The sequence below is a fragment of the Xenopus laevis genome, chromosome 1S (assembly GCF_017654675.1).
Source record: "Xenopus laevis strain J_2021 chromosome 1S, Xenopus_laevis_v10.1, whole genome shotgun sequence".
Classification (NCBI taxonomy): Eukaryota; Metazoa; Chordata; class Amphibia; order Anura; family Pipidae; genus Xenopus; species Xenopus laevis.
The window spans coordinates 118366103-118381734 of record NC_054372.1 but is presented as its reverse complement, the minus strand read 5'-3'; the positions used below and the strand labels follow the sequence as shown (position 1 = coordinate 118381734).

Here is a 15632-nt window from a genome sequence, read left to right as displayed (position 1 = left end):
AATGGATTAGAAGCCTTGGCCATGCTTCATCTTCGTATTGCCTGACTCTTGGCCTCTAACCTAAACTCTTCTGTTTGCAATACTGTTTCATCTGTTTCTCTTAGAAGAAGAAGTCTTATAGTAAAAACACACTTGTTTAAGAACTGGGTATTAGTGTCATGCAAATTACATTTTCTCTCAGTGGTATGTTTGGTCTAGTCTAGAGGTGATTTTAATATGACACCTTCCTAAGAATGGAATATTTTTTATTCTGGGTTGAAACACCTGTATATCTTACTGACCAAGCCATAAACTATTAAAGTAGGAAAGTAACAGCCAAGCTCTCAACAGGTACTGTATGAGGTTTTATACAAAGCTATAGCGCTTACAGTCGCTTGCCATCTTCACCAAGAAATGTCTTCAGGCTCTAAGGCATCATGAGAAATGTGTAGCAGTGAGCATCTTTTATACAAGTCACTACCGACTTTTGAAGTCTGCAAGATGCTAGCACTATATAGATCCAGCCTTCTTTAAACAATATTCAATTGTTAGGAAGTCAGTCAGTGAGTTAAGAGGGGATTTTTATGTGCATAAATTATACTGTACAGAATTGCAGAATCACTTAAATTCTGACATTTAGCAGAGAAATAGCTTATGCAAATTGTTATATTTAATGTTATTTTCCCTTTAGGTAAATGTTCCAGTCTGCCTTTCATATTATTGATGAATAGAAGGCTAAGAAGATTGTTTATATCATAGGGCATATTGGAGTCTGATTTACTCCATTATCTATATCCAGAGTCTTGCTTGGGGTGGTATTCAGATTCCTACCGTGTGAAAACTGATAGGGTTGCTTTCAAAAGCGGTTATTTGTAGCTGAAGCAGGAATAGACAGATGAGTTTAAAGGTCCAATATTAGCTTCCATTGATTAAAAGGGGTTAAAGTGATACTGACACTAAAAATTTTCTTTTGAAAATATTAATCTACGGTACATTAAAAGTTACCTACTGTATAGATCATGTTGATCGTTTTTCGCTGATAGTTCTGCTTTTGTAAGTAATTTTTATTTGAAGTTCCTTAACCTGACTGTTTTGCCAACCTGACTGTCCAATCTCAGCCTGTCAGTTAGAGTTTCTAATGCTAACTCCTGCTGCACAAATATGACAGCCCCCTCATACAGGAACAGGATAGTAAGAAAGGTAATGTAAAAGCATCAGGCAAATACTTTTATGGCAAAATTATAAATCACATTCAAAGACAATGTTATGATAGATAATAAAAAAGGTTATTTTCTGATGTCAGTATCTCTTTAATATATGCCATTTTCTGAAATTAAAAGTAAGGTTATTCTATGTTGTAAGCTTCTTTTATTTATGTTTGAGTCAAGCAGCCATATAGGGCTTAGTAAAATATAAAGAGTTATTTATTTAGTGGTTACAGGTACAGAACCTGCTGTCCAGAATGCTCAGGACCTGGGGTATTCTGGATTAGGGTGGATTAAAGGGGAACTATCGAGAAAATGAAAATTTAATATTCGCTTCAGCATACTGAAATAAGAAACTTTGTAAATACAATCAATTAAATTCTGTACCGTTTCTGAAAACAAAATCAAGTTTATATTCACTATTCCTCTCTCAGCATCTGTTTCTCTTCATTTTGTCTTCATGCAGCAATTGGGTGTCAGATGAATGATCCAATATATCTTATAGGGGGCTCATTTTGCCTAGAAGATGTTTTAAAATCTCCAGCAATCCTGTCTCTCAACATGCAGGATTTGTGCAAAAGGCAATTATTTCGTTAGATTTTGTTTGTAATGGAATCAGTCATTTGAATGGCCTCTAATTCATCTGCTAGGAAAGGGAGCCGCCCCCCTATAAGATATATTGGATCATTCATCTGACACCCAACTGCTGCATGAAGACAGAATGAAGAGAAACATTCTTATTTCAATATGCTGAAACTTATATAAAATTTTCGTTTTTTGCGATAGTTCCCCTTTAATGTACTGATCTGGAAGAATACTGATCTGAATCAACAGCAAGTCTTGTTCAACAAAGAGTTCAGCAGCTGGTTGAGTGACCTGAGGTTGAAGAAGATAGTTTGAAAACTTTCTAACAATAAGCCCTCCCTATCCATCTTTTTCGTCTATGCCAATCCCATCCCATTCCATTCCTCTTTGGCCCAGTCACAATGTTTTTTTCTCCACACATAGGAACTTTACATGCACAACATCTCAATATTAATACTGTATAAATATATAAAATAAAAATTTTTTAAAGGAGAAGGAAAGTCAAAAATTTAATCCTACTTCATTGCGTTTCCCACCAGGCCCCCTCCTGAAACGCTGTAGTAAAAACTCGCATATCACTGCTGCTTGAAACATTTTGGCGCCGCCATTTTCACATAGGCGCGTCACTTCCGCCCTGCGCTCCTTCGTGACCCCATGACGTCACCATACACGCATTCTGTATCTGAATGCAAGCAATGAGCCAAACCTAATAATAATAAAAAAAAAACTGTCTTCCTTTATGAATTTACTACAGACCTCAGACAGATAGACCCGCTCGCTGGCTGGCTTCCCCTTCTCAGCTCCCGCACTCGCTCGCTGACAAACTGTGAATGAAAACCAGAGCGAGCACAGGAGCTTCAAAGCTTCCCTTAGTTGCTTATTGGAAACATAATAAATGGGGTGGGAGCAGAGAGGTCAACAATGATGACATATGCGCATTCACAGGGCACTGCTGATAGCTACTGCGCATGCGTGTGCCATATTCACAATGATTTCTGGACTGCAGAAAGGGTATGACTTTTTATACATGTTCATACTAATTTCAAAATCGATTGCAGCAAAAATACTACTGGAAAAACTAATGAGGGAATGCTTGCTGTCACAGATAGATAATTTGCATTGGCAATAATTAGAGCTTAATTACATTTTTGACTTTCCTTCTCCTTTAAGCAATGTTGTTTGGCTTTTTCCATGTAGTGGGCCAGTTATTCACCATGATGGTAAATGTACTTCTTAAACTTATTATTTTGCCTAATACTGAAAATCTCTTCATGAATTATGATAAATTAAATGCAGACTTCCTGTGCTGGTTGAATATTCTTATGTTGATTTTATAATACAGGTTAGAAAAAAACTATTTACCTATATCTTCTCACTTCCGACATAGCCTTCTCTTCTGACACACACAAAGAAAATTAAGTTTGCTGACTTTAGGAAGATCATGTTAACTTAATTTCACAATGTAGTGTCATGCCATAAAATAGACTGTATTATTTATGTGAACTTAACACTGACTTCCTTTCCACTTCAAGACTACAGCTAGAAAATTTGCCCCTTTTCTGCTTCCTCAACAATATTTTTTTTCTTCTCTTCTGTATGGTTGTAATGGCAGGAATATTTGAACAGTATATTGCAACATGCTAAGGACTTTAAAGAATATCATCGTTCAGTCACAGGCAAGATTCAGAAACTCTCCAAAGCAGTTGCCACATGGCATGCCAACACAGAGCGGGAGCAGAAGAAAGAAACTGAGCGAATTGAAAAGGAAAGAATGAGAAGGCTTATGGTAAGAGCTCAACATAAAATATTGACATTCTGTTCTAGAAGAAGGCAGGTGCATAGCAAATATGTCTTTTTAATTTTAAGCAATGAAGAAGTGAAATTGTATCTTTGCCATTTAGTTGATTTTGCTAGATGTTTTTGAGATATAAGAAATTATTTTGCTACTATTTAATAAGTCACAGCCAGAGACTATGCTTAGAAAACATACGAAAATTCTCAGTTATAAAGATAGGCTGGCCAAGTTGGGATTGTTTACATTACATAAGATGTAGTTAAAGAAATTGTTTATTATAAAAATAAAAACTGGGAAGATAGACTGTGCAAAATAAAAAATGTGTCTAATATAGTTAGCCAAACATGTAATCTCTAAAGGCTGGGTGTGTGACATAACTGCTAGAACACTACTTCCTGCTTTTCAGCTCTCTTGGTTACCAGGCATGCTGAGGATCAATTGCAAACTCACTAAACAGATATGTACCATGTGGCCCTCCTGCAATTCACTGACTAGCTCAGAGTCAAAGAGCTGAAAAGCAGGAAGTTGGATTCTGGCTATTATGTTAGACATCTGTTCACTCCAGCCTTTATACATTACATATTTAGCCAGTTTTTATTTTTACACTGATCGGCTCCCCTTCTCTCTGTGATGTTACTGCACCTACAGGAATGTTGTTGACCTGGTACAGACACATGGAGCAGATTTTGGCACAGAAATCAAAATTAGTAATTTTCACACTAAAATCTGCTTCGTGTGTCTGTACCCAAGATGATGCAATGCCTGTAGGTGAAGTAACATCACTGAGTGGACGTGAGCTGAAAGACTGTTTCTGGGGCTGTGATTATATGCAGACTGAGAGACCGTATTAATAATATAGGGACCATGCAATCAACCCGTAATAAGTGACCGCTAAGATTTTAGGGGCCTCACATGTGGCTCCAGACTATGTAACATGCTACACAGTGGTTAATCCTAGCAGTTATTGAATTTAAACATTATTTGACTAAGTTTATATCAAAGGTGGCAGTGTGAATTATTTTACTTTAGCGATATGAATAGTGGCAAATTATAATATCTAAAAATATCTAATATTTGTTAATTTTGTGGTTCACTTTTATTTGGGTTGTGTGAGAGATGGGTTTTCCAGTGTTATTAGGCCATTGCCCTGCTTTGGGTACAAAAAAGGAGGGTTGTGGGAGCACTCCTAAGGCCATATAAAAACATATTTAAATACAATAATCCCCTGTCTAAAAAAAGAAAAACAGGGTTTTTTTGTTACAAAGTTATGTCATATATAGTTGATAAGCCACCAGACCACGTCAAGGTAAACCTGTTTACCTGTGATCAAAATATAAAAGCTTGGTTTCAATCTGTGGACTAGATCCACCCCCGCCACCTGCATATGCGGCTTTTGAATTTGCACTTTTAAACAACTTTACTTTGCCTTCATTATAGCCTCTTCACAATCACTTTTTTTTTTTTTTTTTAAATCGGCGTTGGTCTGGGCAGTCTCCCCTTCAAAAGCCGTATATGCAGGGGGATTCAACCTTTAAACTGCAATCTTTTTTTTTTTTTATTTATTTTTTTTACAAAATTGTGGACTATTCCTTTAATAGGTAGTTTGTATTATGTTGATGATTGTCAAAATAAGCATTTGATGTACAATATTTGTTCAGGAAGCCCGTAAATCTGGCAATTAAATACTTTTCAACAGGCAGAAGATGAAGAAGGTTACCGAAAACTGATTGACCAGAAGAAAGATCGCCGTCTGGCTTATCTTCTGCAGCAAACTGATGAATATGTGGCTAACCTGACCAGTTTGGTGTGGGAGCACAAGAAAGCTCAAGCTGCCAAGGAGAAAAAGAAGAAGAAGAGAAAGAAGGTAAGAAGAATAATAGTTTGGCAGACCATGAAGTAGAAGATATGCTATTGTAAATAGATATCATGTCAAAAGTACAAACAGTGGAACAAAATATCCAATTTTCATGGGAACTTCAATATTACATAGGTTCCTTACAGCTCTTTCAGAGTGTATTTTACTTTTTTCACTACATTCACTACAAGCATAAAAAGTATCTAAAGTAAATTTGTAGTGGCAGTGTTGGCGATTGATGTTAATTTTACAAAAGTAATAAAATATTTCATAATCAAGCATTTGTTTTTGATGATTAAGCATAAATTCTATAGCTACAAAATAGAAGTTGCCATTGGCTGTAGGGTAACTAGATGTGACTAGTGTTGCAAAGGTTTCCAACCACACTGACTTATTTCCTTTGAAAAAGCAAAGCAAGTTCTCTGCTGTTGTAATTTAAATTGCATAAAGTGATCATATTTTAAAGCACATATATGGGTACTGTATGTGAATGGCACCAGTGAAAGAATTAAGAGCAATCTGGAAAGGAAATTTACGATGATGATAGCCTAATTTGTAATATACCTATAAAAAATAACTAGAAAAAGTAGAAAACTGTTTTTTACAAATCCATCCTAGTTTTAGACCATTTTATTCTGGTCTCTTGAAAAACGTAAAATGGGGGTTCTACTGTTTTACATTTGTTTCATTACATTTCTTATCTTTGTCCCTGCTGTGCATAATGCCGAGTTTCATAAATGTAGCAAATTGTTATGTTTCAAAGTAGTGATGCACCAAATCCACTATTTTTGATTCGGCCGAACCCCCGAATCCTTTGAGAAAGACTCGGCCGAATCCTAATTTGTATACGCAAATTAGGGGTGGGAAGGGGAAATTTTTTTTTTACTTCCTTGTTTTGTGGCAAAAAGTCACCTGATTTCCCTCCTTGTCCCTAATTTGCATTTGCAAATTTGGATTTGGTTAGGGCGGGTAGAAGCATTCGGCCAAATCCTGCTGAAAAAGGCCGAATCCCGAACCAAATCCTGGAAGGTGCATCCCTAGTTCAAAGTTGCAGCTAGATGAGTGAAATGTTTATAATGACAGAAAGGGAGTTAAATTTGCAGGTTGCAGACATAGAGTTTCAGACCTAGAGTTGCTGGAGCTCTTTTCTGTGACAAGTGTTATGCAAACTGACCTTTATTTGTCACCAGTCTGCTTCATTCTGGTTTGTGTATTGCTTAGTTATTGGGGCTTTTTTTTTTTTTTTTTTTTAGGATGTAAGCTATATTGGGCTGGGTCATCTTTACCTCTTATATCAGATGTTTCATGTTTCATGTTCCTATGTAAACTTGTGTGTTCAATTTATACATCTATTTATTTTACAGACCTGTGGAATACATTTATGCTTTATAAATACATCATTATAATAATAGTATAACACAATCTTTCTGATTGTAGTGCAGTATAAATGAAGCAGTATGCTATAGAAAATATTTTTTCTTATTTTGGGTGACTTGGAAGTTTTTATTACACAATTTATTTCTTTACATTTTTTATTCTTTAATTGTTGTGATACCTATTGAATTAATACATTTTTATTAAACCTTTAAGAAGACTTGCTGCATGGATCTCCTATAATTGGTGACTTTTTCTTTTTCTAAAGATATTTTTTAGATTGCTCGGTTACTTCATTCTTGCTAGACTTTTTAGTGCATTTTAGAGCTGAAGTGTGTTCCAGTCATTTCCCACAAATGTCTCCATTAGTAGCATTTAAATGTCTGTATCCATGCAACCAGAACTGTACTTTCTTTCCTGTCCATACATTTTTTTTTCTCTCCAAAATTACACTGACAATTAAAACCACAGTGTTGCCCTTGCTTCACGGCTCTTAAAATAACAATTTTATTTAGTTTTCTTATTTATTTTGTTTTTCTTATTATTACATATAAAAAGTCTGCATTACTTAACATTTTAATTCTATTATACAAAGCCCTGTTATTCAGAAAGCTCTGCCAATTGGCTCTTTAATGCCATAGAGCTGCATGCACCGATGGGCTCCTTTCTGAAAACTGAAACTCTGTCTTTGAGAGTCTCTGTCTGTCTTCTCCCCATTGTAAATAAGCCCTATAGAGTTTTATTTCATTTTCATAACAAATAAAAAAACAAACTAATACAAAAAGTATTGTAGAAGTGATACCTATATTGGCTAACTAAAAAATACATTGCAAGCTTTCGGAGCACCAAGGCCCTTTCGTCAGGCAAAATACAAATGAAAGCTAGAAAGGCACAACATATATACTGTTAGATCAGTGAAAGGTATTCATGGGCAATAAATTAGGAAGTTACAGATAGAGATCAATTATAGAGATAATACAATGAATTAGGGTGGGTTGTAAATAGTCTGGATTCAGTCAGGTCACATAGTGTGACATGAAACCTGACCCTAAATTAAGGCCCTGTCTTAATGTGTTAAATAACTCCATACATTTGAATTCATAAATCTTCCTTTCCCTGTTCATCTTTAAAGTTCCCTTTTAGAATTAAGACCTGCATGTCCTGAAGACTGTGGATTTTGACTGCAGAAGTGTCAAAATCATAGTACAAAGTGCAACACTGACTGCTCTGTCATCAACCTCTCCAAATATAAACCGAGTACAGTGGAACTCAGAGTACTCTCAAAGGCACTGATGTTCTGCCCTACAAAAAACCTTCATAAAGCAGAGCTCTGCAGCGACATGGAGGAGTTTTTCCGGAGATTACGGTTTAAACAGTTCTTCCATGAAAGACCAAACATAACACCAGAGGATAACACAGAGAATCGTTTAAACAAAGCAAAAAAGAATAGCAACTGGACCCCACAACCAGGACAAAACAAGAAACTGGACCAATACATTGATTGTTTCAGAAAAAAGGTTACATCCAATATAATGGCTAGACAAAGAAAGTTAATTTACAATATCAGTATCCAGGAGAAAAATGCTATACGGATTTTGAAAACCAACAAGGACTGAATAATTAAACCAGCTGATAAAGGGGGTGCTGTGGTAATAATGGACACCAAAGATTACATAAAAGAAGCCAATAGACAACTGTCTAACACCACATATTATAAAAGACTGGAAGAGGACCCAACTCATAAATCTACAAAGAAATTAAAACAAGTTATCAGTGGTCTCCCCCCCCCCACAGACACACTTAATGGACTTGATAAAAGTGAACCCCAGAATTGGTACTTTTTACATGTTACCCAAAATACATAAGGAAGTAAACCCAGGCCGACCCATCATCTCCGGTATTGGAACATTAACAGAGGGCGTATCTGGCTGGGTAGAAAACATCCTGAAACCAATTGTAAGAAATACACCCAGCTTTACACAAGACACCAATGACCTTTTAAACAAACTGGCCAATATAGGTCCACTTCCAGAAGGCACCATCCTAGCTACCATGGATGTGGAGCCTCTGTATACCAACATCCCACATAAAGACGGTATTGCAGCCTGCCAGCACTTCCTAGAAATGAATCATTTCAATGCCCACAGTACCAACTTTACAACTGATCAGATTTATACTGACACATAACTACTTCTCATTAGGGGATGCCATATACCTCCAACTGATGGGAAGTGCTATTGGAAGCAAAATTACACCTCAGTATGCCAATCTGTTTATAGCCCAGTTAGAGGAAAATGTCCTGGCTTCCTGCAACCTATTTACGGTATATAGATGACATACTTCTCATATGGACTGCATCAGAAAAAGAACTATATTGACATTCCACCAAAGATTTAACCAATTCCACCCCACCACCAACCTTACTCTTAACCACTCTCACTCACACGTCAACTTCTTGGATACAACCATCTACATAAAAAATGGAACCATACAAACATCCCTATACCAAAAACCAACAGGCCGTCCTGCACATCTTATGTGGGACAGTTTTCATCCTCATCACATAAAAAAATCAATCGTGTATAGCCAGGCTCTGAGAAACAACCGGATTTGCTCAAACCTTGATGACTGAAATAAACATCTCCATTCCTTACGGAAAACTTTTGTTAATCAGGGATACCATGCACAGATTATTGATGATCAAATACCCAGAGACGCACTCTTGGATTACAAAGAAAAGACAGAAAACAACAGGGTACCTATTGTAGTTACCTACAACCCACAACTGAACATTATTAGAAAAATAGCCAGAGACCTGCAACCCATGCTCCATACAGATACCCAACTAAAACAAATATTCCCAGAACTACCTCTCTTGTTTTATAGACAACCACCTAATCTGAGGAAAATGATTGTCAGAAGTGCTCTTCCTAAAACAACTAAAGCAGGTACATTTCCCTGCAACAGCAACAGATGTGAAACCTGCAAATACATCCTGTGCAAAGATCAAGTTGCAATTCCGAATACACAAAAAGTCTACACCATTCTGGAATACTATGATATATAAATAATATAAATGCAAGTTATACACTAAATGGCAGTGTGTTAGGGGGTTCCTTAACTGAGAAGGATCTAGGGGTTTTTGTAGATAACAAGTTGTCTAATTCTGGGCAGTGTCATTCTGTGGCTACTAAAGCAAAAAAAGTTTTGTCTTGCTTAAAAAAGGCATAAACTCAAGGGATGAAAACATAGTTTTGCCTCTTTAAAGGTCCTTGGCAAGGCCACACCTGCAGTATGCAGTGCAGTTTTGGACTCCAGTCCTTTAAAGGAGAATGAAACCCTGTAGAAAAAAAACCCGTACCCTTCACCCCACGTAGACTACCTCCCTCCTCCACCTAGTTTAACAACCCCCCTCTCCTGGGGAAATGCCCCATACTTTATACTTACCCCTCGCCGCAGATTCTGGCAGCGGACTTTGCGGCATCCATCTTCCAGGTCCTCAGTAAGCAGACTGGGAGATCTGCAATCTCCGTCAATTTCGGCGCATGTGCAGTTCTCAAAGACCGGGAAACTGCTCCAACTGCGCATGCGACGTCATACCGATCTCCTAGTCAGCTTACCAAGGACCCGGAAGATGGATGCCGTGAAGTCCACTGCCATAATCTATGACGAGGGGTAAGTATAAAGTATGGTGCATTTCCCGGCGGGGGGGGGAGTTTGTCCTGGGGGGAGGAGGGGGGTCTACGTGGGGTGGGGGTTACAGGGTTTTTTTCAACACGGTTTTCTTCTCCTTTAAGTGGGATATAAATGAGCTGAAGAGATTGCAGAGATGTGGAAGATTGTCAAGGTTTTGGTTGTTTTCTCTGGAAAAAAGGCACTTGCAAGGGGACATGATTACACTTTACAAGTACATTAAAGGACATTATAGACAAATAGCAGGGGACCTTTTTACCCACAAAGAGAATCATCGCAACTGGGGGCCACCCCTTCAGACTAGAGGAAAAGAACTTTAATTTGAAGCAGTGTAGGTGGATCTTCACAGTGAGGACATTGAGGTTGTAGAATGTACTGCCGAATGATGTTGTGATGGCTGATTCTGTTAATGCCTTTAAGACGGGCTTGGATGATTTCTTGGACAGACATAATATTAAAGGCTTTTGTGATACTAAACTCTATAGTCAGTATAAATATTGTAGGGGTTGAACTTGATGGACTTGATGTCATTTTTCAACCCGATTTAACTATGTAACTATCTACTCATTACAAATGTGTTCTTATTGCAGAAGGCAGAGGAGACTGTGGAAGGAGTGATCTCAGGCCTAGGAGTTGATGGAGAGGTACAGTATATTTATATATTTCTGCTTTTCTTTTAGCTTGACAACATGGAAAGTATTACAATTTAAAAACTGAAACACCTCCTTTCATTGGTTGATATTTCTCCTACTTTTTCATGAATTAGGGCTGGAAATTCTAATTAAAGGTTCAGTAGCCATGTTTTTGATAAGTAAGTGTTACTGCAGGATTGTGCTCATATTTAAAGTTGTGCACATAAAGGAAAATGTGCTCACAATAAACCTTTTTAAGGTGCTTGGCAAAGCACATATAACGGCAATAGCTCTGTCTATTTATTTGAGTTAATATTAGCCCTTTTAAAAAATATATTGAGTCATGTGACACAAATTATAAAACTAAGCTCCAATTATAACTGCTGACATCACTAAGCATTGTTTATAAGAATTTACATAATATTAATGGCTCTTGTGTATTGTGTTATAACTGAAGTCTAATAGCATGAGCTAATAACAAAACATTAGACATGATGTTATAGTAAAGCTTCAAAGAGGTAGAAGGTGTTTAAGAATAGTATTTGACTGTATTGACATTATTATAAATTATTTTTACTTCATCTAGCTAATAGATGAGAGCAGCCAAATGAGTGATCTACCTGTCAAGGTTATTCATACTGAAACAGGAAAAGTACTTCTTGCTCCTGAAGCCCCCAAAGCAAGTCAGCTTGAAACATGGCTGGAGATGAACCCAGGGTAAGTCTGTTTTAGAAATGTTATATTTGTCAAAAAGGAGTGAATACACTATTTTATTTGGTTTCTTATAGATGTCAAACCATTCATAGTTATGCACAAAAACCATTGTTTATCTACATTTTATTTGTTATTACTATGTATGTGCATTTAAATTTTTCCACAGCAGAGGTGATATTAAATGGAAAGTAAACCCGAAGAATAGCAGTTAGCTAATGAAAAATGAGTACAAATAATTCTATATTACTTTTCAATAGCTATTGCTTAGAATTTTTTCAATTGCCTTATGTTTATTATCTTTAGCTTATCTTTTCTCCATTGCCAATCTCCTGAAATTTCCCCCTTCTAGATATGAAGTTGCTCCAAGGTCAGACAGTGAAGGAAGTAGCTCAGAGTATGAAGAGGAGGTATGTCTTAAGAGGTCATTTTACCTACCAGGTATTATTTGAAAGTGGTTCATAGGAAATTAAGATATTCCCTGTTTGTTATTGATTGATTAAAATTAATAATTGTAGGACTCTTTGCGTGCATGATTTCTATTTTTAATTATTTTAGGAGGATGAAGAAGACTCTAGTAGACTGGACTCAGAGGAAAAGAAACGCCTTAGTCTTAACACAGAAGACGTTGTAGAGCATGATGCTAAACAGATAATAGAGTAAGTTACGAGAATATTCTGGAAGTCTAGCAAGATTATCTACCAAAAAAAAAGTAAATGAAAGTAGTTGCTATATACTATTTCTTTTTTAGCAGTATGTCAGAAAGCTTGTCCGAGATGTATGGTGATAACAAGGTTATCTTGAAAGTTGTCATCAAGTGTCTGTCTCTAACGTTCATGTTTGGGTCTATAAAATAGTTATTGGTATTTTTTGTTCAGGTTCATGTGGCCCAGTTACTGTACATTTTTATCATTTCTATTGCAGTTCTTGTTCATTTCTCTGCCCCTTATCACTCTGTTATTGCCAGGTAAACTTTGTATATAAATGAACATTATATTTGGCTAAATGCATCAATTTTGGTCTGCTTTTCAATCAGATGTAATAATGAAGGACCCTTGTACACCTGGTGAAATAATTTTTTATGATGTTTCATTCATATACATTCAGCTTTTCCATAATATATGCAGCATCTGTGTTACAAAACAAAAAGTTGTTGTTTTTTTAACAGCAGCACTATGACTGGCCGGGTTCCCTCAGCAAATAAAATCTTCAGGGGACTCATTGTAGAGTCACAGTGAATACACGTTGCCCTCCTATCCCACATGCTCCTCTCTACTTGTCTGCCACTGAACTGTCTGCTGCTGGCATTGTTGTGGCAGGTGCCAAATTTTAATTAGGTTGTGAGGTGATTATCATACAGCAGACCCTGTGGTCCAGGCCCCCCAGTCTATCCTTCTGAGGCTGTATTGTAGTGGTGTGTAGTGCACCACTGCCAGTACTGGCAACTGATGTTAGGATCAAATCTAGCTGGGTATTGGTAAACGGGCCTTACATCAATGCTGATTTCAAAAGCTGATCTTATTTTAAGGTTTTCTGTACAAAAAAGCTGTTTTACACAGCCATTGGTACGTTAGGTTAGTCAGCACTACATGTATATCTCAGGATGCAAATATATATTTTAGGCAAATTAAAGGTAAGTTTGAGTTTGGCTTCCACTTCAGAGCTCTGAAATATCAAGAGAGCTTTCAGTAGTGTTGCCCTAAAACATGTGGCACTCACAGGGTTGATGATAGAGCCAGAGTACTGTTCCCTATATCATTACTTAGGACATTGTAAGATACAGTGCTCTTTCATGCTCTCCACAATCTGGTAAGTTCCTTGGAGTAACCAATAGCAGTGATCATTTATTGACATCAGCAGGGCTGATGATGTAATCAAATCCCCCACCAAGGCTTTAAAATGGTCCTGTGCAGTAGATATAAAATGTTCTTCTGTTTTTTTTACTTTTCAAGTGATTGTACTGCAGGGTGCAGTCTGTTAGTTATCATTTGAATACTAGAAAGTTCATGACTTTGCATTTGCCTCATATGTAAAGCTACAAAATATTCCACAGCACTGTACAATAAATATTTATATACACTGAATATATAAATACATAAATAACACATCTATTACAAGAAGTAAAAAGGACCACTAGTGCAGGCTCATTATACAGACTTGTGTTGTTTATCAGGGGGCTGCAGTAGTGGTGAGACAATGATTTGTTTGACATTGAAATGTGTAGTATGTGCACGACTTGAATGAATGAGTGAGTGAGCTTTCTTTAAGGAAAATGAAAAGAAGTTAGTTACTATGATGGCCTTTACTGTTTGGCAAAACATACTATTTCAAATTTTAGGACAGCAAAGCAGGATGTAGACGACGAGTACAGTATGCAAGAGGATCACCGTCAATCTCAGTCCTACTATGGTGTGGCTCACGCTGTCACAGAGAGGGTTGAGAAGCAGTCTACTCTTCTAGTCAACGGCAGTTTAAAACATTACCAGGTAAACGGTAATTTAGGTTATCCATTTTGGATTTAAATGTGTAGTACATTCCTTCTTCAGCATGTATTCAGTGAATAGGGCTTGTGCTGAAATCTATTGGGTTTTTTTTCTAAACAGGGAGATTAAGGACAATGACACACAGGACGTTTTGTCTCCCGCAATAAAGCTCTGCTGGTGACAAAACGTCCCATGTTACCTTCCCATTGGCTAACATTCAAAATACTGGTGGTGAAACATATGTGATGCGAGGTTGCCTTATGTTTGCATAAATGCATCTCATTCATGAATCCAGGAATCGAACTCAATGCACCGTTTGCGGGTCGCGAACTTACATCCGAGTTCCGGGTTTATTGGTGTGCACCAGCCCCACCCCTTTTGTGACATTGTGGGTGGGTCTATAAATGGAGGACAGAAGGCAGGTGTGGGTCGATTTTTTTTTTGACTCGCACATCACTACCATATATGTTTCACGGCCTTGCTAACTGGATAAGGAATAAAATCTAAAATTGTTTGCTTAAATTTCTGTAAATAGACTATAATAATGAACGTATTTGTTTGCAGAAAACAAAAAATTGTATTAAGGAACATTAATTTATCTAGAGTGGTTTGTAAATGTTTACTTATAAGTGAGGTTACAGAAACTGTTACAAAAACTTTAATTAAGCCCTCTGTTAGTAGGATTAAACTAAACTAACTAAAATTAAACGACTGCCCATTTAGTGTAATCCCCCATAAATTAACAATGCAGTAGATTTACAAGCACTGGCATGCACACATCAGGTTAGAGTTTGAGGCCTGCTATTTCAAGCACTTTAGTACCCTTTAGTTGATTTATCAAATATTGAACTGGACAATCACAAAGGATTCCAAGCAGTTTGATATTTTGGCAGAAACATTTTCCTGAGAGGAAAGTTATTCCTGACCTGCATAGCTTACAGGTGAAAACGTTCAGACAATTATTTTCTGCTCTGAAATGTATTATATATAGAATAAATGAATAAACATAATCAAGTTCTTACACAAGTGGTGTTTTTTTTTTTTTTAACTAGAAACTGTTATATTTTATATTTCAGATACAGGGTTTGGAATGGATGGTTTCTTTGTTCAACAACAATTTAAATGGAATCCTGGCAGATGAAATGGGGCTTGGAAAGACAATTCAGACTATTGCACTCATAACCTACCTGATGGAACACAAGAGGCTAAATGGGCCATACCTTATTATAGTTCCTCTTTCGTAAGTATTGTTTTTATTTCCCTCCTGAAAACTTAATAAAACAATAGAATATAATGGCATCATCTTTGCGGCATGACATT

General features: G+C 36.8%; 1 protein-coding gene across 11 annotated transcripts in view; it reads left to right on the top strand.

Moving 5' to 3' along the window:
* Positions 1 to 15632, top strand: part of LOC432089 (probable global transcription activator SNF2L2) — a 110240-nt gene that overhangs the window by 40491 nt on the left and 54117 nt on the right. For all 11 annotated transcript variants that reach the window (XM_018241616.2, XM_041580134.1, XM_041580132.1 and 8 more), the window contains 8 exons: positions 3382 to 3555; positions 5261 to 5428; positions 11077 to 11130; positions 11705 to 11835; positions 12182 to 12239; positions 12388 to 12488; positions 14168 to 14315; positions 15389 to 15552. In XM_018241616.2, coding sequence (XP_018097105.1) covers positions 3382 to 3555; positions 5261 to 5428; positions 11077 to 11130; positions 11705 to 11835; positions 12182 to 12239; positions 12388 to 12488; positions 14168 to 14315; positions 15389 to 15552 — 998 coding nt within the window. The remainder of the gene's footprint in view (positions 1 to 3381; positions 3556 to 5260; positions 5429 to 11076; positions 11131 to 11704; positions 11836 to 12181; positions 12240 to 12387; positions 12489 to 14167; positions 14316 to 15388; positions 15553 to 15632) is intronic.